Genomic DNA, 23,511 nt, shown 5'->3' with positions numbered 1-23,511 from the left:
GGACCTCTTCTTGGAGCGTTTATTAATAAACGCTCCAAGAAGAGGTCCATTGGAGGACGAAACTGTTGGGCATTTTCTGAGATATACCTTTTTTCATTTTCCTATGTGAATACAACTGAAATAATTTTAGAAAAACAACAGTAACCCTTAAAAGGTCAACCTCGTCATATGACGTGTTGCAGAAGTCGTCCCACATATGTTGTTTACGTCATGTGACGTTCTTAAGATTTTAAATTTGCGCGCCTTCATAGCTTATTGTATCGATATTGTTTCTGTACTACTTAGTGCCTTATTAGAGGCCTGGCTGGCGTATGAACTGTGCGGGGGGGGGGAGGGGGGGGACGGGGTTGGGGTGGTTCCTCCTAGGAGGTTGTCAGAAATGTCAAACCAGCTAATCCTGTGTGGCAAGGATGGTGGTGATAATTTTTTGCCACACTTCGATTTTGATTGAAAGTATATCAGGAATAAAGTTTTTTATTCTGTTTTTAATGGAACTGACTGTAGAGAGATCCAATCGTGATTTTCGGCAATACCAATATAACTTTAAAATGTTGATACATTTTAAGTATTGTGTAATGAATATGACCGATATATAGACAATGTGGTAAGATAACGTCTTGGCCGAAAGTTAAATGAAACCTTAATAAACAAACTTATATTACAAGTGAGACAACAATCTTCATTACAACGATATAAACTGCTCAGATCTTTTATTTTATTTTTTTTTTTTTACTCCGTGTGTGTGTGTGTCTTTCTCCCACTATACCTAATAAGTCCGCCCACCAAACGAACTCTAGAGCTTATTGGTGGAACTCTTGCTAGCAGAGAAGGAGTTCTCCCCCCATCTCCCTCAGTAAACATTGATACCATGTAATTTTTCGAAGTCTCTCAAGACGGTGTACCAGGCAAACCTGTGTCCAACTGTACATATGTGTCCTGTACCGCAGGGGGAGAGTGCCGTCAGTGCACCTCATGCGGTGAACTGTAGGCATTACTTAAGGTTCTTTGCAGCGTGCCTTCGGCCTCTAGCGGCAACCACTTTCGTTCCTTTTACTGTATCTCCTTTTGTATTCTCTTTATTCCATCTTGCTTTCCACAGAGTAAAATGGAACAAGTTACGTAGGCCAAAGAAATCAGGCGCGTCGGAATGATAGGGGACACTTAAATGTAACAGTTGTAGGATGGTACTACTTAATTTTGCAACATGACTTTGAAATGATATTAGGGTGTTCTGCGATGGTAGTCAAGTTTGGGGATGAATTGTTGAAATAGACAATTATAAGTGTTTATGGGTGTATATAGCCTACTTAAGAGTAACAGTAGTAGGAGAGTACTGCAATGTAAGGTTACTTTGGGTGTTTTGAGATGATGGTTTGGGATGTATTTTTATTTGAAATGATATTGAATTGTTTTAGAATGATGATTTAAGGTATATTTTTGCTTGAAGTATCAGTAAAACTGGCAGTTATAAGCAATTTAGTTGAAGAGGTACAGGGTGTTTGGCAGTTATAAGCCAGTTACAAGCATTTTTAGGGGGTGCAGATTTCATTTGCAGATTTTGCATTTCTGAGATTTTGCATTTCCGCAGATTTTGCATTTCCGCAGATTTTGCATTTCCGCAGTAGGTTCTGCTGGAACCTATTCCCATGTAAAGATGTGGGAGCACTGTATATATATGTATATATATATATATATATATATATATATATATATATATATATATGTATATATATGTATATATATATATAATATATATATATATATATATATATATATATATATATATGTCCACAATGGGTGGAATCAGTCATACAAATATCACAAAGTGTGCAAAAAGTTCGAGGGGGTAAAAAAAAACACTGAAAAAAACACTTAATATTTGATACATGAACATCAGACTGAAGTAATACCTGAGTCTCTTAATACATAAGTTCACAAAAACATAAACACCCTTATATATGAAATAAAAAAGAACATCAATATACTATTATGGAAAGAAAGCAACAGACTTATACTGAAACGGGGACCCAAAAAGTAAGAGAAGATAAGAATAAAGAAAATAAAAAACACATAACACAGAATTACCTAGCAGCACACAGGCAGACTTAACATATATCAATTAGAACCTTAAATGAATTCCGTGATCTCATCATCAAAGTGGGAACATTCAACCACCCTGTCTCACGTACGAACTATCTCGGATAGGAAGGGCTCATGTTTTGCCCAAACAAGCCGCGGTAGGGCCAGAATATATTGATCCTGGCCAGGAAAAGTAAAAAATATATCCCTTATTGTCAAGCAGAGAGTCTTCTTTCCCACTGTTGTCCCTGCACTAAGGGTTTGGTAGCCTGATTTTGCCTTTCCTTACAACATCAGGCATAGTTTATTATTTGGCCAAGGGGTTTTTACGACCGCATGCCCTTGCTGTCATCAACCACAGTTATTGATGGTGGGCCTCACCTTTGACTAAAAAGTCTACCTGCAAGGCAGCAGTTACCACAATTATGGGCGGTGGGCCTAGCCTTTTACTAAAAAAGTAAGACTGCAAGGCAGCAGGTGTCCTTATAGTCGCCTTCTTACAACACGCAGGGCCTACGCTGGTAGTATTCGTACACCCCTACCATAGGGTAGTACCGTCAAGCAAAGAGTACTCTCTGACAGATTGACTGAACCAGAGGCATAAGTTAAAATGTTTCGTAACTCCTCCAAATGCAGAATTAATTAGAAGGTTAGATTAATATTAAGGCTAGCCGTGACCCGTGAGACATAAAGTGCAACAGCGTCAACAGGCAACAAAAACAGTAATTAATTACAGACTCAGGCAATCAGCGACCTCTCTCATCGGCTCAAAAACAGTATCGCACCCGTCATTGAGGATAAACATACCCCTGAGAATCACATTTTAGGAGATAGGGTTGGATGTCCACCGTTGAAATCTCTTTGTGGATGTTTCTCATGCATCTTAACGAATCTCCTTTGTTTAAGCATCCAGTACAAACTTGTGAGTTCAGATCTTTCACGTGACCAAGAATTTCATCAAGATCTTTGAATGTGCTGTTGTTACCCACTGTTTGCCTGTCTGCTTACATGGTATATATATATATATATATTATATATATATATATATATATATATAGTTTGTTTGTATGGTGTTTTTACGTTGCATGGAACCAGTGGTTATTCAGCAACGGGACCAACGGCTTTACGTGACTTCCGAACCACGTCGAGAGTGAACTTCTATCACCAGAAATACACATCTCTCACTCCTCAATGGAATGGCCGAGAATCGAACCCGCGACCACCGAGGTGAGAAGCAAACACCAAACCAACCACGCCACTGAGGCGCTTAAATATATATTTTGTCTTGTATTTTGGAAATTTTCAGAGGAAATATTTAGTAAGTCCGTATATATCTTCTATTGTTTATTTCGTAGTTGCGAGATACACTGTAGATAATCATACAGTGTTCGTGGAAATTCACTCTTCAACACTACTGCCATTTCATTCCTTTTGTGTCAGAATAGTTAACGCCCGATAAAAAGTCAATCCGTTTTCATAGGGATTAATCAGAGAATAAACAGGTATAGTTTCCTCTTTGTCTTAGGATGATAGGGAATTAGTTCTTTAAAATTCCTTTCATTTTATATGTGCGAACTTTTAAGGATTTATTATTACTGAAGGTCAATTTCGCTCCTATGCCATTTATCGCGATGTCACAAGTTAATACTGAATATGAACATGAAATGCAGTATACGTCAGCACTTCCTGTAATATTTTATGGTGCATATTATTGTTGTTTTGACATGACTAACCAAGAGGACCCTTCTCCTTGGTCAAACGAGATCAAGCATTTGCAAGAGGGCTGGCTTTATGCAGGACATCAATAAGGCAGTTACAGAGTCTTTAATTAAGCAGTGTTTTCTAGTTGTCCTTCCCTCATCTGAAAAAAAGGAAGAAAAATTACTATAATTATATATCACGAACTAGCCAAAACAATATTTCATACTTTCAGTTTCATTCTCTGTTGCGTGACCCAGGTGCTGCCGGAGTAAAATCATTCAAAAGCATCATAATTTTGTTCATACTTGGGAATCTGCACATCTTTATGCCATGTAGCCCAGCTGTAAGGGCATTCTAGATTCCATCACATGTGCCTTGCCATTCCTGGTTACGAATTTCTCTTGAAATTGATGGTTTATGTTTCCATAGTATTTTCTTTATTTAACATGAGAAGGGTCTCTGTCTGGGTCATACAAAATGGTGTCAGCCTTGCTCAGAGAGAATAATAGTAACTAAAACTTTATGTGATTGTCATACCATCACCTATATAAATGTACTGTCGGCCAAAAAACTCTTGGCAGAGTTTCATAATTTTTCGTTCACCTGCCTGACGCACGATTCATGCCTTATTCATCTATTTTTCTTTTCAAAGATGGAAGAAATCATATGTCATGACGTTAAAAACCGTCACTGATATCTTTAGAACATTATGTTATGTTGTTATGTAAAACTATTTTCCATATAGCAAAATTGACGCGAACGAAACGAAGTGATAAAATACGTCATATCGCAACCATAGATATACATTATAGATAGGAGACACCTCACACTAGTAGTATCGCATAAACATAGCCCTTAAATTATCATTTCAATATTAAGTTGAAGGTAGTTGAACTTTTCCATTTGTTAAATTTATAGAAAAACATTGGAATCTCACAAAATGCTATCAAATTTAAAACCAAGAAAAAAAAAAAAACCAAAAAAAAAAAAAAAACATATCCTAACAGTGTGAACCAGGCGACCTCACTCTATTGCTTTTGATGTTATGTGTACTGGGAATCTAATGTCAATGTGTCATTTATCGGTCTAAGAAACATCCCTAGATGAGCGAGAGACAATTATTGCACTGCATTCGGTGCAAGTTCCTGAGAGATATCAAGAAAGCTTAATAACCATAGAAAAATCAAATTGTTAAAAGAAAGAACGGCAAAATTTAGAACATGGGCCTAGAGGTGGAACACCTCGAAGCACCACAAAAGAAGACAATACAAATAGTGTAAATGTTGCTGAGCAACTTCATTGTGAATTTTGAATTCTAGTGCCTCGTCACGACATTACTGAACCAGGAATCATGACTAGCTCTACGTTTATGACAGGTGTCTGATGAATACTTTAGATGGAGATGGAAGAGGTTTTTGTCTACACTTGAAATCTTTGATAGTTGTATAATGAATAAGTCTAATGAATAGGCAAACTTATCCTTGATGGATGAGAGATTCAGTTAGGCTTACTCTTTTTGTTTGTTTTTTATATCGGTGGCCAGTGAATACCACGGATAGGGAGGGAAACGGTTTTTTTCAATTGATGCATGTATTTTTTTTCTTCAAAACCTAAAGAATACATTTTATTGGGAGATACTTTATTAACATAGGCCTAATCCTTCCATCACTCCTATACGCACCGCTCCGCTCTCTTTCTACATCTCAGGCGACTAGATCCGACTTCTCACTACGAACTCCATCTCGTGAAAGCATCCCTAATGATAACGGTTATTTTTAAAATTCCCCGCACGACAACGGGACGCCTTATAAATGCATGTTTATAAAATATTTTCTTTTCAAAGAAACTTTATCTTTCATCCACAAAATATGTGCATACACTCGTGTTACACCCTGTAGCCGTCAAAGAGCAACCGTTTATTAAAGCAGTAGGGTTTTCTTGAAAAAAAAAAAAAACACATATGAAATAGACTTAAACGAGAACGTCACCTTTCATATTTCTTATCTTTCAGCTACTTATAATATGCCTATGGTAGTAGGTCTAGGTATACATGTGAAATTAATTTGAATTAATTTCTATTTAGAAGAAATGAATAGCTATAGAAAGATCAACCTAAGAAAGCTTTACAGAAAGTTAGCCTTTCTTAATGTATTCGTCAGTTTGACACCCACTCTCCAACGTGTCCAAATGAACAGGATGATATGCAAGGAATTCGATTAAAAATAAGACTGAATTATATTCGTTTGATTTTTTTATGATTGCTTTTTCACTTGAATAGCTAGGTCAGAGTTAATTATGTTAAGCAATTATGAAAAGGATAAGAAGAAAGGCGAACATGGCTAATAAAACAAGAATAACGGGAATAGTCAAATAAAGCAGATTAATATATATATATATACATTTATATATATATATATATATATATACACGTATAATAGTATATATTCGATTAAATATTCATATATACGTATCGAGTGAGTTATAGACCTAGGCTAATCATGTGGGAAAAATCAGAAGTCCAATTAGGCCCACTAAAGTGTCATGCAAATTATTTTATTGATCAAAGGGAACAAAATTAGTTTAATTAAAACATCATTTTCAAAGAATGTTAACGCCTTGAGTATTTATTATCGGCTGTAGGGAGACGAAATGACAACACCCCAGTGCAGTACGATACATTGAGTAAAGACTCGAGCAGCAGCAAAGGCCAACTTCAAAATCTTCGGTATGCTGTCACGAAGCATAGAGTTGAGAATAAAATTAGAAATCGTGGACCCATCATGTATATATTTTCCTTACTTTGCAAAATAATTATCTTTAAACGTTGGAATAAGTCTACTCAATTCAATTTAATGTAATTTATTTCAAGTATAGCACCTTTGAAAGGAAATGTTATTTATTGTCACGTAAATAATCTGGCACCTGCATACGGCAATATTTCCTTAACGAACAATGAATTATGAAACTACGCCAATTCTTCGTTGGCCGTCTGTACGTTGACACCTTTATGAGGTAAGGGGTGGAGGTGGGGGTGGGGCTGGGGGTGGGCTTAGTGGAGGGTGACTAGGGACAGGGGACTTACTGTATACTGTTTGTGGGAGATTACAAAAGACACTGGGGAGACATTAAGAGACTTCATTAGTATTATTGTAAGTTAATTGGCCATGCCAGATCATTAATCGTTTAGGGAGTGCCCCGTTTGAAGGCGTCTCTCTCTCTCTGAAAAAAGAGGAAATAATGAAATAAAACTCGTGAAGAGCAGACATGGGTTCGATACTTAGCCCAAAGCCCCAATAAAACGTAGGTTTATGAGGTCGACCCGACCTCAACTGGGGTCTCGCCACATCAAATATGCAGCGTCCTTATCTTTTATTTAACTTGTGGGGGGTGGGGCTGGGGGGAGTTGGGGGCGGAAGGTTATGCTCTTGGTTCTATTGGTCTCTATTTGAGTGACGGTAAGTCTGTCTACCTGTCTGTCTATTTGTCTGTCTGTGTTTTGTTTCAGGAGTGTCTGGTCCTGTTCTGAAGGACACCTAAAGAATGTATCTTAATAGGAGATGTAATGAATAGGTAGATTTTTAAAGTTTGTTTGAATAATATATATATTATATATAATATATAATATACTATATATATATGTATATTATATTATATCTATATATTTATACATTAAAAATATCATATATATATATATATACTAATATATATACATATATATCTAGATCTATATGTATGTAATAGCTATATATATGGATATATATAAGATTATACATATACTATAGATCCATACACCCACTAACACTATATAATATAAGTATATATATAATATAATACTATATAGTACTATATTATACGTATAATCCGGTATATGTATAGTATATAAGTTATTTAGTTTTACACACGTAAATATAAGTATATATATATATGTAGTATATGTATATATATTATATATATAATATATATATAATATATATATATATATATATATATATATATATATATTATATATCTATTAATAAAAGGAGCCCACAAAATCACCAAAATGTAGAGAGAAAAGTACTATATTTCAGAGACTGCTGTCTCTCTCTTCAGGTATATGAATGAGAAAAGTTTACAGAAAAGGTGGTATTTATACCAAGAGATCCGTCCCCAAGTAAGCCAATTTAGGTCACCCCCGCTGATAATCTTCCTTTAATCTTCTTAAGCGTTGGTTGAATGAAAACTTCGTCGACGACATCTGAGATCCACGTGCCTTTTGAGATGTTCATTACCTGCTTCTCTTTTATTAAGGCCGATTCCATCATTTGACTCTTGTACCGGCAGTTGCTGCTATAAATTACACGTGACAAATTTCAGTTTATTCTATGGTTATGTTCATTTATATGGTTGAAAACAGCCGAGTTCTGTTGTCCATACCTAACTGACCGTTTTTGTGTTGTATTAATCTCTGGGGAAGTGATTTACCTGTAAATCCGATGTAAGATTGGTCACAGTCCTGGCATGGGATCTCATAGACCCAGAGTCTTTGGGAGATGTCTTTTGTTGGACGTTAATCAGGGATTTGGCTAAGGTATTTGGGTAGGTAAATGCAAAAGGGTTGGATTTCCCAAGGGTGTGAGTTACTCTCTTAATCGTCTCCAGGTGAGGAATTTTTATTTTATTGTTGGGTGTGTCTCTGGTCTTGTCTTTAGGGGGTCGGTAGAAAATTATGTTTGCTTTTTGAATTGCTTTCTCAATTATATGGTCAGGATACTTTAAAGATGAAAGTTGCTTGCGAATTAGTTCAAATTCTTTTTCCAGGAAATCTGGGAACAAATTCGTAAGGCTCTTAAGAATAGGTTGCTAGCTACACCTATCTTGATAGTAATGTCGTGATAGCTAAAGTAGTGAATATATGAAAGTGAGAACGTTGGTTTTCTGTATATGGTAAATTTGTATTCTGTCGTGTCTCTGATTATTAAAACATCAAGAAAAGGAATTTTGTTGTCTGTTTCCCATTCAACTTTAAATTTGATGCTGGGCACATCTCAAAAGGCGCGTGGATCTCAGATGTCGTCAACGAAGTTTTCATTCAACCAACGCTTAAGAAGATTAAAGGAAGATTATCAGCGGGGGTGACCTAAATGGGCTTACTTGTGGACGGATCTCTTGGTATAAATACCACCTTTTTCTGTAAACTTTTCTCATTCATATACCTGGAAGAGAGAGACAGCAGTCTCTGAAATATAGTACTTTTTTCTCTTACATTTTGGTGTTTTATGGCTCCGTTTTATTAGATGGAATTCTGTTGTTACAGAACATTTTTACAGTCATAGTATATATACTATATATATATATATATATATATATATATATATATATATGTATATGTATATATATACATATATATATGTATAGTATATAATTATTTATCTACACACGTAAATATAGGTATATATATTTGTATATATATATATATATATATATATATATATATATATTATTTACTTTATTCCTTAGGAAAAGAAAGAAAAAACTAGAACAGGGTTCGGGTCAAGGTTCACCACTGCCTCCATGCTTTTGTGAAAGGAAAAAGTAAACAATAGTCATTGAGTAACTATGCCAAGTGCGTCCTTTTAGTCGTCTAAAAATATGCAAGCCATATAATGCTGAATTATCTGCTCGAATTGCGCTCTTTCATTCATTAAAGGAAAGTGCGAATGAAGTTAAGTGCTTTATTAGTAAACTTAACCAAACTCAAATTGCAATATTTGTAGAGTTTTTAACTCGTGATGTAATTATGGACGAATTTGATTTACAATAACAATTGATATTTTTTATTTTCAGCCTAAGTATTGTATTAGACTTCTTTTGAGTATTTTTGTATAATATTAAAAAAAGGGGGGGGTGCTTTTTTTATGCCTTCATTTAATTGGAATTCTCTCTCACTCTCTCTCTTTCTTTCTCTCTTTCTTTCGATTAAAGAGTTGAAACAGAAGTTTGGTAGAACTTCTCTCTCTCTCTCTCGATTAAAGAGTTGAAACAGAAGTTTGGTAGAATTTCTCTCTCTCTCTCTCTCTCTTTCAATTAAAGAGTTGAAACAAGTTTGATAAAATTTCTCTCTCTCTCTCTCTCTCTTTCTTTCGATTAAAGAATTGAAACAGAAGTTTGGTAGAATTTCTCTCTCTCTCTCTCTCTATTAAATGGTTGGAGCAGTAGTTTGGCAAAATTTCTACTCTCTCTCTCTCTCTGATTTTTTTATCTGATTTTTTTAAATCAATTTTCTTGCTCTCCTTCCGTTTGACTTCACTGTGGTTTTCTTGTTTCTCTCTATCTCTCCTATTTTCTGCTTTTTGGTCTCCTCCTTGTGTCCAGTCTTCTTTCTGTGTCCAGTCTTCTTTCTGAGTCCAGTCTTCTTTCTGTGTCCAGTCTTCTTTCTGAGTCCAGTCTTCTCTCTGAGTCCAGTCTTCTTTCTGTGTCCAGTCTTCTTTCTGTGCCCAGTCTTCTTTCCGAGTCCAGTCTTCTTTCTGTGTCCAGTCTTCTTTCTGTGTCCAGTCTTCTTTCTGAGTCCAGTCTTCTTTCTGTATCCAGTCTTCTTTCTGTGTCCAGTCTTCTTTCTGTGCCCAGTCTTCTTTCTGAGTCCAGTCTTCTTTCTGTGTCCAGTCTTCTTTCAGAGTCCAGTCTTCTTTCTGAGTCCAGTCTTCTTTCTGTGCCCAGTCTTCTTTCTGAGTCCAGTCTTCTTTCTGTGTCCAGTCTTCTTTCTGAGTCCAGTCTTCTTTCTGTGCCCAGTCTTCTTTCTGTGTCCAGTCTTCTTTCTGTGTCCAGTCTTCTTTCTGAGTCCAGTCTTCTTTCTGTGTCCAGTCTTCTTTCTGAGTCCAGTCTTCTTTCTGTGTCCAGTCTTCTTTCTGTGTCCAGTCTTCTTTCTGAGTCCAGTCTTCTTTCTGTGTCCAGTCTTCTTTCTGTGTCCAGTCTTCTTTCTGAGTCCAGTCTTCTTTCTGTGTCCAGTCTTCTTTCTGTGTCCAGTCTTCTTTCTGGTCCAGTCTTCTTTCTGTGCCCAGTCTTCTTTCTGAGTCTTAGTCAGTTCTTTCTTTCCAGTCCAGTCTTCTTTCTGTGTCCAGTCTTCTTTCTGTGTCCAGTCTTCTTTCTGTGTCCAGTCTTCTTTCTGATCCAGTCTTCTTTCTGTGTCCAGTCTTCTTTCTGTGTCCAGTCTTCTTTCTGAGTCCAGTCTTCTTTCTGTGTCCAGTCTTCTTTCTGAGTCCAGTCTTCTTTCTGTGTCCAGTCTTCTTTCTGAGTCCAGTCTTCTTTCTGAGTCCAGTCTTCTTTCTGTGTCCAGTCTTCTTTCTGTGTCCAGTCTTCTTTCTGAGTCCAGTCTTCTTTCTGTGTCCAGTCTTCTTCTGAGTCCAGTCTTCTTTTCTGTCCAGCTTCAGTCTTTCTTTTCTGTGTCCAGTCTTCTTTCTGGTCCAGTCTTCTTTCTGTGTCCAGTCTTCTTTCTGAGTCCAGTCTTCTTTCTGTGTCCAGTCTTCTTTCTTCCAGTCAGTCCTTCTTTCTGTGTCCTTGTCCTTCTTCTGAGTCCAGTCTTCTTTCTGTCCAGTCCTTTTTCGAGTCCAGTTCTTCTTTCTGAGTCCAGTCTTCTTTGGTCCATCTTCTTCTGGTCCAGTCTTCTCTTGTCCAGTCTTCTTTCTGAGTCCAGTCTTCTCTGGTCAAGTTTCTGTTTTCTGAGTCCAGTCTTTCTTTCTGTGTCCGTCTTCTTTCTGAGTCCAGTCTTCTTTCTGTGTCCAGTCTTCTTTCTGAGTCCGCAGTCTTCTTTTCTGTGTCCAGTCTTCTTTCTGATCCAGTCTTCTTTCTTGTGTCCAGGTCCTTCTTTTCGAGGTTTCCAGTTCTTCTTTCTGTGTCCGTCTGTCTTTCTGAGTCCAGTTCTTCTTTCTGATTCCCCAGTCCTTCTTTCTGCGTCCATCTTCTTTCTGAGTCATTCCTTTCTTTCTGTGTCCAGTCTTCCTTTCTGTTCCAGCTTCTTCTTCGAGTCCATCTTCTTTCTGAGTCCAGTCTTCTCTCTGAAGTTTTCCGTTTCTTCTTTCTGAGTCCAGTCCTTCTTTCTGGGTCCAGTCCTCTTTCTGAGTCCAGTTTTTTCTTCTTTCTGTGTCCAGTCCTTCTTTCTGAAGTCCAGTCCCTTCCTTTCTGTGTCAGGTCCTTCTTTCTGAGTCCAGTCTTCTTTCTCTGGAGTCCAGTCTTCTTTCTGAGTCCAGTCCTTCTTTCTTCTGAGTCCAGTTTCTTTCTTTCTGGTGTCCCAGTCCTTCTTTCTGAGGTCCAGTCTTCTTTCTGTTTTGCCCATCTTCTTTCTGTTCCGTCCTTCTTTCTGTGCCAGTCTTCTTTCTTGAGTCCAGGTCTTCTTTCTGTGTCCAGTCTTTCTTTCGAGTCCAGTCCTTCTTTCTGAGTTCCAGCCTCTTTCTGTGCCAGTCCTCTTTCTGAGTCCAGTTCTTTCTTATCTTGTTGTCCAGATCTTTCTTTCTGAATTTCCAGTCTTCTTTCTGTGTCCAGTCTTCTTTCTGAGTCCAGTCTTTCTTTCTGTGTCAGTCTTCTTTCTGGTGTCCATTCTTCTTCTTAGTCCTTGTCTTTCTTTCTGTGTCCAGGTCTTCGTTTCTGTGTCCAGTTTCTTTCTTTCGGTGTCCATTCTTCTTTCTGAGTCCATCTTCTTTCTGAGTTTCCAGTCTTCTTTCTGAGTCCATCTTCTTTATGAGTCCAGTCCTTCTTTCTGGGTCCAGTTCTTTTTCTGTCAGAGTCCAAGTCTTCTTTCTGTGGTCCCAGTCTTCGTTGTGAGTCCCAGTTCTCTTTCTGAGTCCAGGATTTTTTCTCTGATGTCCAGATGCTTCTTTCTTGGGAGGTCCCAGTCTTCTTTCTGGGTCCAGTCCAGTTTCCTTTCGAGTCCTAGTCTTCATTTTCTGTGTCCAGTCTTCTTTCTGGGTGTCCAGCTTCTTTGCTTTCTGGTGTCCAGTCTTTTTCTTTCTGTGTACCAGTCTTCTTTTCTGGTCCAGTCCGATTCTTTCTGTGTCCTGTCTTCGTTTCATGAGTCCAGTCTTCTTTCTGGAGTCCAGGTCTTCTTTCTGTGTTCCTCGTTTACTTTTCTTCGAGTCCAGTCTTCTTTCTGTGGTCCAGTTTCTTTCTTTCCGTGTCCAGTCTTCCTTTCTGTGTCCAGGTTTCTTCTTTCTGGCCCAGTCCTTCTTTCTTGCGTCCAGTCTTCTTTCTGTAGGTCCAGTCTTCTTTTTCTGTGTCCAGGTCTTTTCTATGAGTCCAGTCTTTCTTTCTGAGTCCAGTCTTCCTCTGAGTCCAGTCTTCTTTCTGAGTCCAGTCTTCTTTCTGTGTCAGTCTTCTTTCTGTGTCCAGTCTTCTTTTCTGTGTCCAGTATTCTGTCTGAGTACCAGTCTTCTTTCTGAGTCCAGTCAGTCTTCATTTCTGTGTCCAGTCTCTTTCTGTCAGTCTTCTTTCTGTGTCCAGTCTTCTTTCTGAGTCCAGTCTTCTTTCTGTGCCCAGTCTTCTTTCTGTCCAGTCTTCTTTCTGTGTACCAGTCTTCTTCTAGCAGTCCTTCTTTCTTTGTGTCCAGTCTTTCTTTGAGCAGTCTTGTCAGTCCAGTATTCTTTCTGAGTCCAGTCTCTTTCTTGATCCAGTCTTCTTTCTGTGTCCGTTTCTTTGCTGAGTCCAGTCTTCTTTCTGTGTCCAGTCTTCTTTCTGAGTCCCAGTCTTCTTCTTGAGTCCAGTCTTCGTTTCTGAGTCCATGTCCTTCCTTCTTTCTGAGTCCAGTCTTCCTTTCTGAGTCCAGCTTCTTTTCTGAGTCCAGTCTTCTTTCTGTGTCCAGTCTTCTTTTCCTGTGTCCAGTCTTCTTTCTGTGTCCAGTCTTCTTTGGATCGTCAGTCCAGTCTTCTTTCTATTTGTCCATGTGTCATTCTTCTTTCTGGAGTCTTTCAGTCTTCTTTCTGAGTCAGTCTTCTTTCTGAGTCAGTCCTTCTTTCTGTGTCCACCCGTCTTCTTTCTGAGTCCAGTCTTCTTTGCTGTGTGCAGTCTTCTTTCCTGAGGTCGGTCTTCTTTCTGTGTCCAGTCTTCTTTCTGTGTCCAGTCTTCTTTTCTGATTCCAGTCTTCCTTTCTGTGTCCAGTCTCTTTCAGTCCAGTCTTCTTTTCTTGTAGTCCCAGTCTTCTTTCCTGTGTCAGTCTTCTTTCTGAGTACAGTCTTCTTTTGCTGGTTCCAGTCCTTCTTTCTGAGTCAGTCTTCTGTGTTCCAGTCTTCTTTTCTGAGTCCAGTCTTCTTTCTGTGTCCAGTCTTCATTTTCTTAGTGTCCAGGTCTTCTTTCTTTGTGTCAGCCTTTCTTTTTTCTGAGTATTCATTTCTTTCTGAGTCCAGTGCTTCTTTTCTGAGTCCAGTCTTCTTTCTGTCCATCTTTCTTTCTGAGTCCTACTTCTTTTCTGTGTCGTTCTTCCTTTCTTTGGGGTGTCCAGTCTTCTTTCTGTGTCCGTCTTCCTTTTCCTGAGTAAGTCTTTTTCTTTGAGCCCAGTCTTCTTTCTGGTTGAGTCTTCTTTCTGAGTTCCATCTTCTTTTCTTTTGAGTTCTTTCTTTCTGTGGTCCGTCTTCTTTCTGGTTCCAGTCTTCTTTCTGTGTCAGTCCTTCTTTCTGAGTCCGTCTTCTTTCTGGGGTTGGTCCATTCTTCTTTTCTGGAGTCCAAGTCTTCTTTCTGGTGTGTCTTCTTTCTGCGTTCCAGTCTTCTTTCTGTTTCCTCTTTCTTTTCCGAGTCCATCTTCTTTCTGTGTCCATTCTTCTTTCTGAGTACATCTTCTTTCTGAGTCCATTCTTCTTTTCTGTGTCCGTTCTTCTTTCTGGAGTCCAGTCTTCTTCTAGTCCAGTTTCTTTCTGAGTCCAGTCTTCTTTTGAGTCCCGGCCGTTCTTCTTTCTGTGTCCAGTCCTCCTTTTGGTCTTCGTCTCCTTGTGCCGTCCTTTGCAGACCTTCTTGCTTCTTTCCTCCTCTTTTCCTCAGTTCTTGGCGGCAGACTCTGTAGCCGAGAGGCTGAATCCAAAGACACATGGTGCTGATGGTTGGTTTGAGAAGCTGACGGAAGCTTCGATTCTTCTCTTGTGGATTTCGAAGTCTTCCTTCCTTGGAGACAGACGGAGGCAATTGGGATTCTTTAGCAATTTGAGCAGTGAAGATCTCTGTGGCTGTATTCGACGGAGCCACAGCTCTGCAAGAGTGGCTTCAGATTCTTTCGAAGTCTTTCTCCTTCCTTGGAGGCAGACGGAGACTGTGTTCGTTCGTCCTTCGTCCTCCTCCCCGTGTGTCTTGAAGGGCGCGTTCATTTTGGGATTCTTGAGGATTTGGGAAGCCTTTCTCCTCTGTTCTCGTAAGTAGTCCTATTCTCACTCTTCCTCTGTAGTAGTTCCAGTATCCAATCCTCTTCCAGTATCCAGTCCTCCTTTTGGTCCTCGTCTCCTTGTGACGTCCTTTGCAGACCTTCATGCAATCTTCATCCACTTTCTCTTAGCCCTTGACGGCAGACCCTGTTGTCGAGAGGCTGAGTCAAAGACGCTTGATGCTGATGGTTGTTTTGAGAAGCTGACGGAAGCTTCGATTCTTCTCTTGTGAATTTCGAAGTCTTCCTTCCTTCCTTGAAGACAGACGGAGACAGTGTGTTCGTTCGTTCGTTCGTCTTCCTTCCTTCGTGTCTTGAAGGGCGATTTCCTTTTGGGATTCCTGAGGATTGCAGAAGCCTTTCTCCTCTGTTCTCGTAAGTAGAATAGTCCTTTTCTCACTCTTCCTCTGTAGCAATTTGAGCGGAGAAGATCTCTGGGGCAGGATTCGACGGAGCTGTGGCTCCGTCGAGGATAACAACATCTCCAGAGATCTTCAAGTTCAAATGCTCAAGAATTCTGGACACACACAGAGAGGAGGCCGAACGAACGAACGAACGAACATACTGTCTCCGACTGGGATCCAAGGAAGGCGAGGACATCGATAAAAAATAAGACTGAATGATATTCGTTTGATTTTTTTATGATTGCTTTTTGACTTTGAATAGCTAGGTCAGAGTTAATTATGTTACGCAATTATGAAAAGGATAAGAAGAAAGGCGAACATGGCTAATTAAAACAACAAGAATAACGGAATAGTCAAATAAAGCAGATTAATATATATATATATATATATATATATATATATATATACATATATATATATATTATAATATATATATTGTCGATTTAAATATTCATTAATAATGTATTATTTAACGGCTGTAGGAGACGAAATGACAACACCCCAGTGCAGTACAATACGTTGAGTAAAGACTCGAGCGGCAGCAAAGCCAACTTCAAAATCTTCGGTATGCTGTCACGAAGCTAGAGTTGAGAATAAAATTAGAAATCGTGGAACCTTCGTTATATATTTTTCTTACTTTGCAAAATAATTATCTTTAATACGTTGAATAAGTCTACTCAATTCTAATGTAATTTATTTCAAGTATAGCACCTTTGAAAGGAAATGTTATTTATTGTTACGTAAATAATCTGGCACCTGCATACGGCAATATTTCCTTAACGAACAATGAATTAAGAAACTACGCCAATTCTTCGTTGGCCGTCTGTACATGATAAATAAATTATTTTCCCTTATAAAATTACAAGCGAGACCCTTTGAAAGTTGCAAAGCACAAAGCAAAACCTAAAATTTATCTGCAAAAGAATGGAATGTTCCCCAAGGAAGGCTGCACTTAGAATCCGGTAAAATAGTTACAGGAATAAAAGTCACATGAATCTTTTCTAGAGAGTGACCACCAAAGGGGTTTTAACCCAGTATGTATCCATGTATCCATCTTTGCTTCGTGTCTAGTACAAGCCCGTTGGAGTTTTTTTTTTTTTTTTGGTGTGGGGGGGGGGGATTTACTGTAAAAACACGAACAATAGAATAAATATCCTAAAGATAATAACCCCCGAGAAATATTGTGAAATAAATCCATGTGACTTTTTTACCAGCCACTGTAAACTAATGGGACTTTTTTCCTGTGACATTTTCTCCTAGTCAAAATTGGCCACCCACAATTATAGTAACTACACATAGTCTAGTCAACGCAGTTGGTAGCCAAAAATATCGTCGACCGCCGGACAAGTGACAACAGACTGCCATTCATCACGTAGATTTAGAAGACAGATGCTTGACTGTCCAAGATATATTCAAAACCGTAAGTACCAGTGTTGGCTCATTGTACAGTAAGTTCCAGAAGTGAAGCGACAAATCTCAGAATTGATCGTACTTCTTTAGAAACTCGTGAGGTTGCCAGTTAGTAAATTTTATTCCAACTCTCGAGTTTTATAGCGTTTTATCGAAAGTTATTATGGTTTCTTTTGATAAAGCACAGAGAAGTTTAGCATCTGATTAAATGAAATATAAATAAGACACAAGTTAGTGTAATAAAATCCAAGTTATATGCGCGTTTAGCATTGGCTACATGGTTAGGCCTATTTCAAGAATCAAGGAAATATATTTTCCAGCTTGTTAGATAAAAATTTCATCGAATTCCTCAATTGTGCAAATTTTTGCACGTGGAATTGCGTTCAGGGTCGCATCAAACAAGTATTTTCGTAGATTTCCACCTTTTTTTTTTTCAGTGCATAAGTGAGACTATTCTTGTCCATACGATCCGGTGTGTGAATATGCTTGGCGAGCTTTATTTTAATACGAGTATCTCCTGTTGTGCTCTCTCTCTCTCTCTCTCTCTCTCTCTCAGGACCTTTTTATCTAGTTAGGAATAACCAGAGGCCTGTTTTAAGAATCGAGCACTAGGCCTATTGGCCATGCTCGGGTGCTTCTTTATATTATATATATATATATATATATATATAGTATATATATATATATATATATATATATATATATATATATATATATATATATATATATATATCCCAAAAACTCATAAATTTCTGTTACACAATAATGCTTGACTGGATCGAACTGATTACTGGTTGTCCGTGGAAATATGAATTTAGGTGATATCACTCCCTTAAGATACGCCCACTTACGCAAATTCAGTCTTAAATTTCACGGTTGGAATATGATTCGAAGACTTGAGGTAAAAGGTTGAAGTGAAAAAGGTGGAGTTAGATTTGTGGGTAGAGGTAGAGGTAGAGGGGAGGAGGGGTGGTTGGGGTCTGCCGTCTACCTACTTAACCAGGTGGCGATTTTACGGGTGTTCTGGTTGCTTGCGACCGTCTTTCTTATTTTTTTATATAGCGAGTCTGTTTCCCAGGTGCAAGGACAGGTCCTGGTGTCGGTCCTCATGGTTCTATCTTTGCCTAAATAACAGACAGTGGCCCTGCATTGTAAGCCTTGCTATGCCCGGAACTAGGCCTAGTCACCTGACGGTAGCAGCAGCAGTTAGAGCCTTTCTCGAAGATGGTGTTTTATGTTCGGTCCTAGAAGCTAGAATCAGAACTATCATCCACACCCAACTTCTCTGTTGAATCTAAGGGCATTCATGGTTGATTATGTGTAATGTCGCGGAGATTTTCCCTTTACATTCTATTGATACTTGCATGGTTTTATGCATCTTCGCTAAAATAATTAATAATACGCTTTTATATTAAATATTTGTTTCCATATTGGTAATGTTGGTAATACTGTGTTGAACGAAAATTTCACATTGTTTCGTTTTAGTTTGAACTAATTACTATACTTAAAATAATTACTATTACCATAATTTTTTCTTATGATTGTTATATATATCATAGATTTGATATTTGGGCATCATATGTTAGCTTTATTTTCCCTGATAGAGCTTTCACTGTGGAAAAAAAAAACAGTTTTGCCAGCTACGAGTTGTAGTTGCCAGTTAGTGAATTTCGAACGAAATCCTCTGAAATTTGTCGTTTCATTTCTGGAACTTTCGATATAACGCTATAAAAGTCGAAAGTTAATTTACAAATTATATTAGGCCAATGCTTATGCACTCGGTTCCTGGTGCCACTCTATGGTGAACACTTGATATTACACATTGAGAGCTGCAGATGTTTCTATGGGGAATTTTTTTCCCATTTAATAAATAATGATTGAACTAACATTGATTATTCACTGGGGAAATACTTTCTGTGCTTATACAGTTAATCACTGATACGTATTATCAGATAAAGAGGCTGACAATAATTGGAATAAAATATACTAACTGGCAACCCCACGAGTTTCTAAGTGCGATCAATTCTGAGATTTGTCGCTTCATTTCTGGAACTTACTGTACAATACACTGATAGATATCGTGGACCTTCATGACTCATTTCCAGGCTGACTCAGACTATGGCTACAGGAGATGAGTAATCTCGGGGAAGAAATGTTGTCACCAATTCAGACCTTTCAGAAATACTCAGGATAGAGTAGATTTGCAAAAACCGTGCCTCTGATGTCTAGACCATTCCCTTACTGATTGGCTGTTGATAAGCCAATCACAGGGCTGGAAACTCTCAGTCTCTTGTGAGAGTTCACATAAGCAGGATGAATGTTCCATCTTTTACAATGGTCATAATGAATAACATATGATGTTCAGTTTGTGATTTAAAAAAAAATACTACTTCAGTGTGATTTTTTTGTTCAGAAGGTGTAGTATAATGTAGGCTGTCATGACCAGAACACCTGGAGACTAATCAAATGCACTTGGATAAAACAACTTACGTCGTGTCCATAAGACCGAACGACCAGTGTGAAGTAAAGGTGTACGACGATGGTAAGAAAGCCAAGTATGCAATGCAGGAGGGAAATCTTGGCGAGTGCCACGCTCAGGATGAGAACGATGAGGGCCAGGCCCATCAGAATGAGTGTCAGCCACACCCACGTGACGACGAGTATCCTCTTTTTCTGAAAGGGCGAGAGGGTGAAGTGCATCAACAGCAGTGTTTGGCAGCTATGGTTAAGTTTATTTCACAGATGTTGAACTCTTGATTAAATTAATATTCCAGTATCCAGTTGTCTTACATTTTCATGTGATGCTGAGAATTGTTTGTCTCACACTCACCTGCCTTACACCGTAGAAGAGCATCAGAGCCAACCCAATGTCCAGTAGGTAGACGCCAACCGCTATCCACAGTATGGAGGCGTTTCCAGCTGCAGGTTAAGGAAATCGTTAAGCAATGATTGCCCTGAATCTGGTCACGTATTGTTCGGAGCAAAATACATTACTTTGTTCATTTAGAAAAACTGTAGATGGTTTCGCGGGAAAGTTGCGGTGACTGATCAATTTAACAGTTTTGCTATCGGCTTTCAAATATCTCTTGCCCCATTTCACGAGGTAATTTCTCAAGGTTATAGATATACATATATGAATAATTATCAGATCACCGTGATTCTTATAAATTATTTGAGCTACAAATGTCCTTTCAATATCTAATTCGCTCTACCTCGGATTTATATATTTTCATATATGTAAACCGGAGGGGAATTTTATAGTTGATAACAATTTCGTCCTCTCGTGGGTTTGAACCACGGCCCAGCGGACAGAGAGGAAATCAGGGCGTCAGTGATGTTATCGAATCGGCTAACGTCACTGACTTCCTGATTTCTTCTCTGTCCGCTGGGCGGTGGTTCGAACCCACGAGAGGACTAAATTGTTATCAACTAAAAAATTACCCTTCGGTTTACATCTAGGAAAAATATATTAATTCTGAGTTTTAGAGGGCGAATTAGATATTAAAGGACATTTGTAGCTCGAATAAAATATACATACATTTATATATATATATATATATATAATATATATATATATATGTGTGTGTGTGTGTGTGTGTGTGTGTATACGTATATATGTATATCAATGATATATATGTACATATATTTGTATGTATGTATGTATATGTATAATTCTTCGAGAGACAGGTGTTCAACAGGGAGCGTTCCTAATCGTTCCGCCTTTCTCTTGTACATAAATGAACCACAACCCTGTTAAGGCACAAAACCAAAGCATAGTGTTTATGCATTCATTACTGATCATGCGAAGCTGCGCCTTGAATTATAAGCAAAGATACTATAAAGTGAAGCAAGAGGGACATTATTCTCCATGAGATTACAGACAACTTCATATTTCACCAAAGAGACTTACTAGTAATGGCGAAGTAGACACCAGTCACCGCTAAAATCAGGAACAATGCCTGCAACAGATTTTGAAAAAAACTCACTTTGGAATAAATTCATAACCATTAACTTTCTATGGAACCATTTCAAGTGACCGATTCTATCTCTGTAGGTATTTTGAATCACTGGATGGAATCGTTGTTTCAGGAAGACAGAGGGAAACGGAAAAGTCCTGAGAAAAAGCTTACCAGGCTCAGAGAAGCAATGATGTATGATCCAGTTCTCAGGGAGAAGCAGAAGCAACAGTTGCCGACCAAGAAATTCATCCTAGTGTTGGAAAATGTGGAAAGTATTTATTATGATGATAATAATAGACATGATAAAAGCGAGCAGAAACCTTATTATAGGTCACACAAAGCGGTCCTTCTAACAAAGAATAATTTACTATAAACAAAATCTGCTTCACATTTAAAAAATCTCAATTCAGTTGGAGTACAGCAATGCAGTGTATGCTACACCTCATTAACTCAAATAGAATTGAAAGTGATTTATGCAGAGCCTCTTAGTTAAAATCAAGGGAACTAATGAATGCTACATAAACTGCCTTCAAGTGAAAATGCCTCGTGTGGGGGGGTGGGGGGTTAGTGCCGTCAGTGCACCTCACGCGTTCTAATGTAGGCCTGACTTAAGGTTCTTTGCAGCGTGCCTTCGGCCCCTAGCTGCAACGCCTTTCATTCCTTTTACTGTACCACTTTTCATATTCTCTGTCTTCCATCTTACTTTCCAGGTAAATAGGATGGTATTTAACTCTGATAAATTTGAATCAATAAATTATGGAGACAGAGAAGAAAGCTATATGCATATAAGGGACCTAATAATGAGACCATCACAAATAGGAAGCAGTTAAAGACCTTGGTGTGATGATGAATAGGAACATGTTATGCAATGATCAAATAGCAACTCTGTTGGCAAAATGTAAAGCAAAAATGGGAATGTTGTTACGGCACTTCAAAACAAGAAAAGCTGAACACATGATTATGCTTTATAAAACATATGTTCGTAGTCCACTTGAATATTGCAATATGATATGGTACCACACTATCAAAAGGATATTGCACAAATAGAGAGTGTGTACAAGGTCCTTTACAGCTAGAATAGAAGAAGTTAAGGACCTAGACTACTGGGAAAGACTACAATTCTTAAAATTATATAGTCTGGAAAGGAGAAGAGAACGCTACATGATAATTCAGGCATGGAAACAGATAGAAGGAATAGCAGAAAATATCATGGAACTAAAAATATCAGAAAGAGCAAGCAGAGGTAGATTAATAGTGCCCAAAAATATACCAGGAAAAAATAAGGAAAGCACACAGGACATTAATCCACTACGCACCAGCATCGATAATGCAGCGTCTATTCAATGCGTTGCCAGCTCATCTGAGGAATATATCAGGAGTGAGCGTAGATGTAAGAATAAGCTCGACAAATATCTAAACTGCATCCCAGACCATCCAAGATTGGAAGATGCAAAATATACCGGAAGATGTACTAGCAACTCTCTGGTAGACATTAGACCGGGTGCCTCACACTGAGGGACCTGGGGCAACCCGAACAAGATGTAAGGTCTGTAAGGTAAGGTAAGCCTTTCATAACAGTTCATTCATAGTGTAACTGCTTTGAGGTTTCCCTCTTGTTACACCTTGAAACGTTCATCGGTGAATGACCTTATAAGTCCTAGTGCTTGGTTTGGCCTTTGGTCTAAATTGTATATTCAGTTCAATTCAAGTGAAACTGTTGTAGTTTGAAATAGTTTTACACCTTGCAAGGAAGCGTTGTTGGATTATTTGGAAGAATTATTGTGAAGTCTTCAGTGCCATGTGAGGTCCAAGTCAAGCAGACCAGACCTGCCTTTTGCTCGAGTGCTGGTTCTCACTTGCAGGCTCTTAATGGACGCTCCCCTTTTGGATCAGGTATTCACGAGGTCAGAAGAAAACATGGGGCCACCATTGGCATACTGAGAGTGTGCTAATTCTGCAATCCCTCCTGTGAACTACAATTCTTATGGTGAAGATTATACTTCCATATGATGAAGATAAAATAAGACTCATAATAATGTCACTGAATTTCATGATGATCGATAGGAAGTTTTTACTAACACTGCCAAATTCGTTAAATTTTTGGTGTGGTTTGACTTATGTTTTCCATTTTAGTCATTTGAAGATTCATTTTCCCTTTTCATTAGAAGCTCTAAAGAAATTTTTAAGGATGGTTGAATATTGTTTTTATTATTATGGAGAAGTGAATCCTATTCATATGGAACAAGGCCAGAAGGCCTGTTGACTTGAAATTCAATCTTCCAACGGATACGGAGTACATTAAAACGAAGTAACAGAAGTTAATAGGAAAGTGACATACAGCTTAAACTTACGAGTGCATCGTTAGGCGGGTATCAAAGTTCGTAGACCAAGAAAAGACAGAATTTTTGTCTTTTCAAAACCACAATGACTTTCAGAATTCCATTTCAGAGTCATTTCTTAAGAACAGTTGAGAATAATTGCCTGTAAGCCCGATTTTTTCAGGATTTGAAATGTGGGACGAAAATGAATATTGGCAAGTGAATATGAAAACAACATTTTTTTACAGCTTTGAACGTGTGTTTTGTATCAA

The 23,511-nt window shown here is 38.2% G+C and overlaps 1 protein-coding gene across 1 annotated transcript in view; it reads right to left on the bottom strand.

Moving 5' to 3' along the window:
- Positions 1-3,152: 3,152 nt before the first annotated feature.
- LOC135217039 (uncharacterized) overlaps positions 3,153-23,511 on the bottom strand; it is a 21,685-nt gene continuing 1,326 nt past the window's right edge. The window contains exons 2-6 of the mRNA XM_064252634.1: positions 21,093-21,171; positions 20,873-20,921; positions 19,793-19,881; positions 19,453-19,635; positions 3,153-3,940 (exon numbers count right to left, since the gene is read on the bottom strand). Coding sequence (XP_064108704.1) covers positions 3,908-3,940; positions 19,453-19,635; positions 19,793-19,881; positions 20,873-20,921; positions 21,093-21,171 — 433 coding nt within the window. The 3' untranslated portion in view covers positions 3,153-3,907. The remainder of the gene's footprint in view (positions 3,941-19,452; positions 19,636-19,792; positions 19,882-20,872; positions 20,922-21,092; positions 21,172-23,511) is intronic.

Source organism: Macrobrachium nipponense, chromosome 7 (genome assembly GCF_015104395.2).
Source record: "Macrobrachium nipponense isolate FS-2020 chromosome 7, ASM1510439v2, whole genome shotgun sequence".
Taxonomy (NCBI): Eukaryota; Metazoa; Arthropoda; class Malacostraca; order Decapoda; family Palaemonidae; genus Macrobrachium; species Macrobrachium nipponense.
Note: the sequence above shows the minus strand (reverse complement) of the source record. Positions and strands in the feature narration are given on the sequence as shown.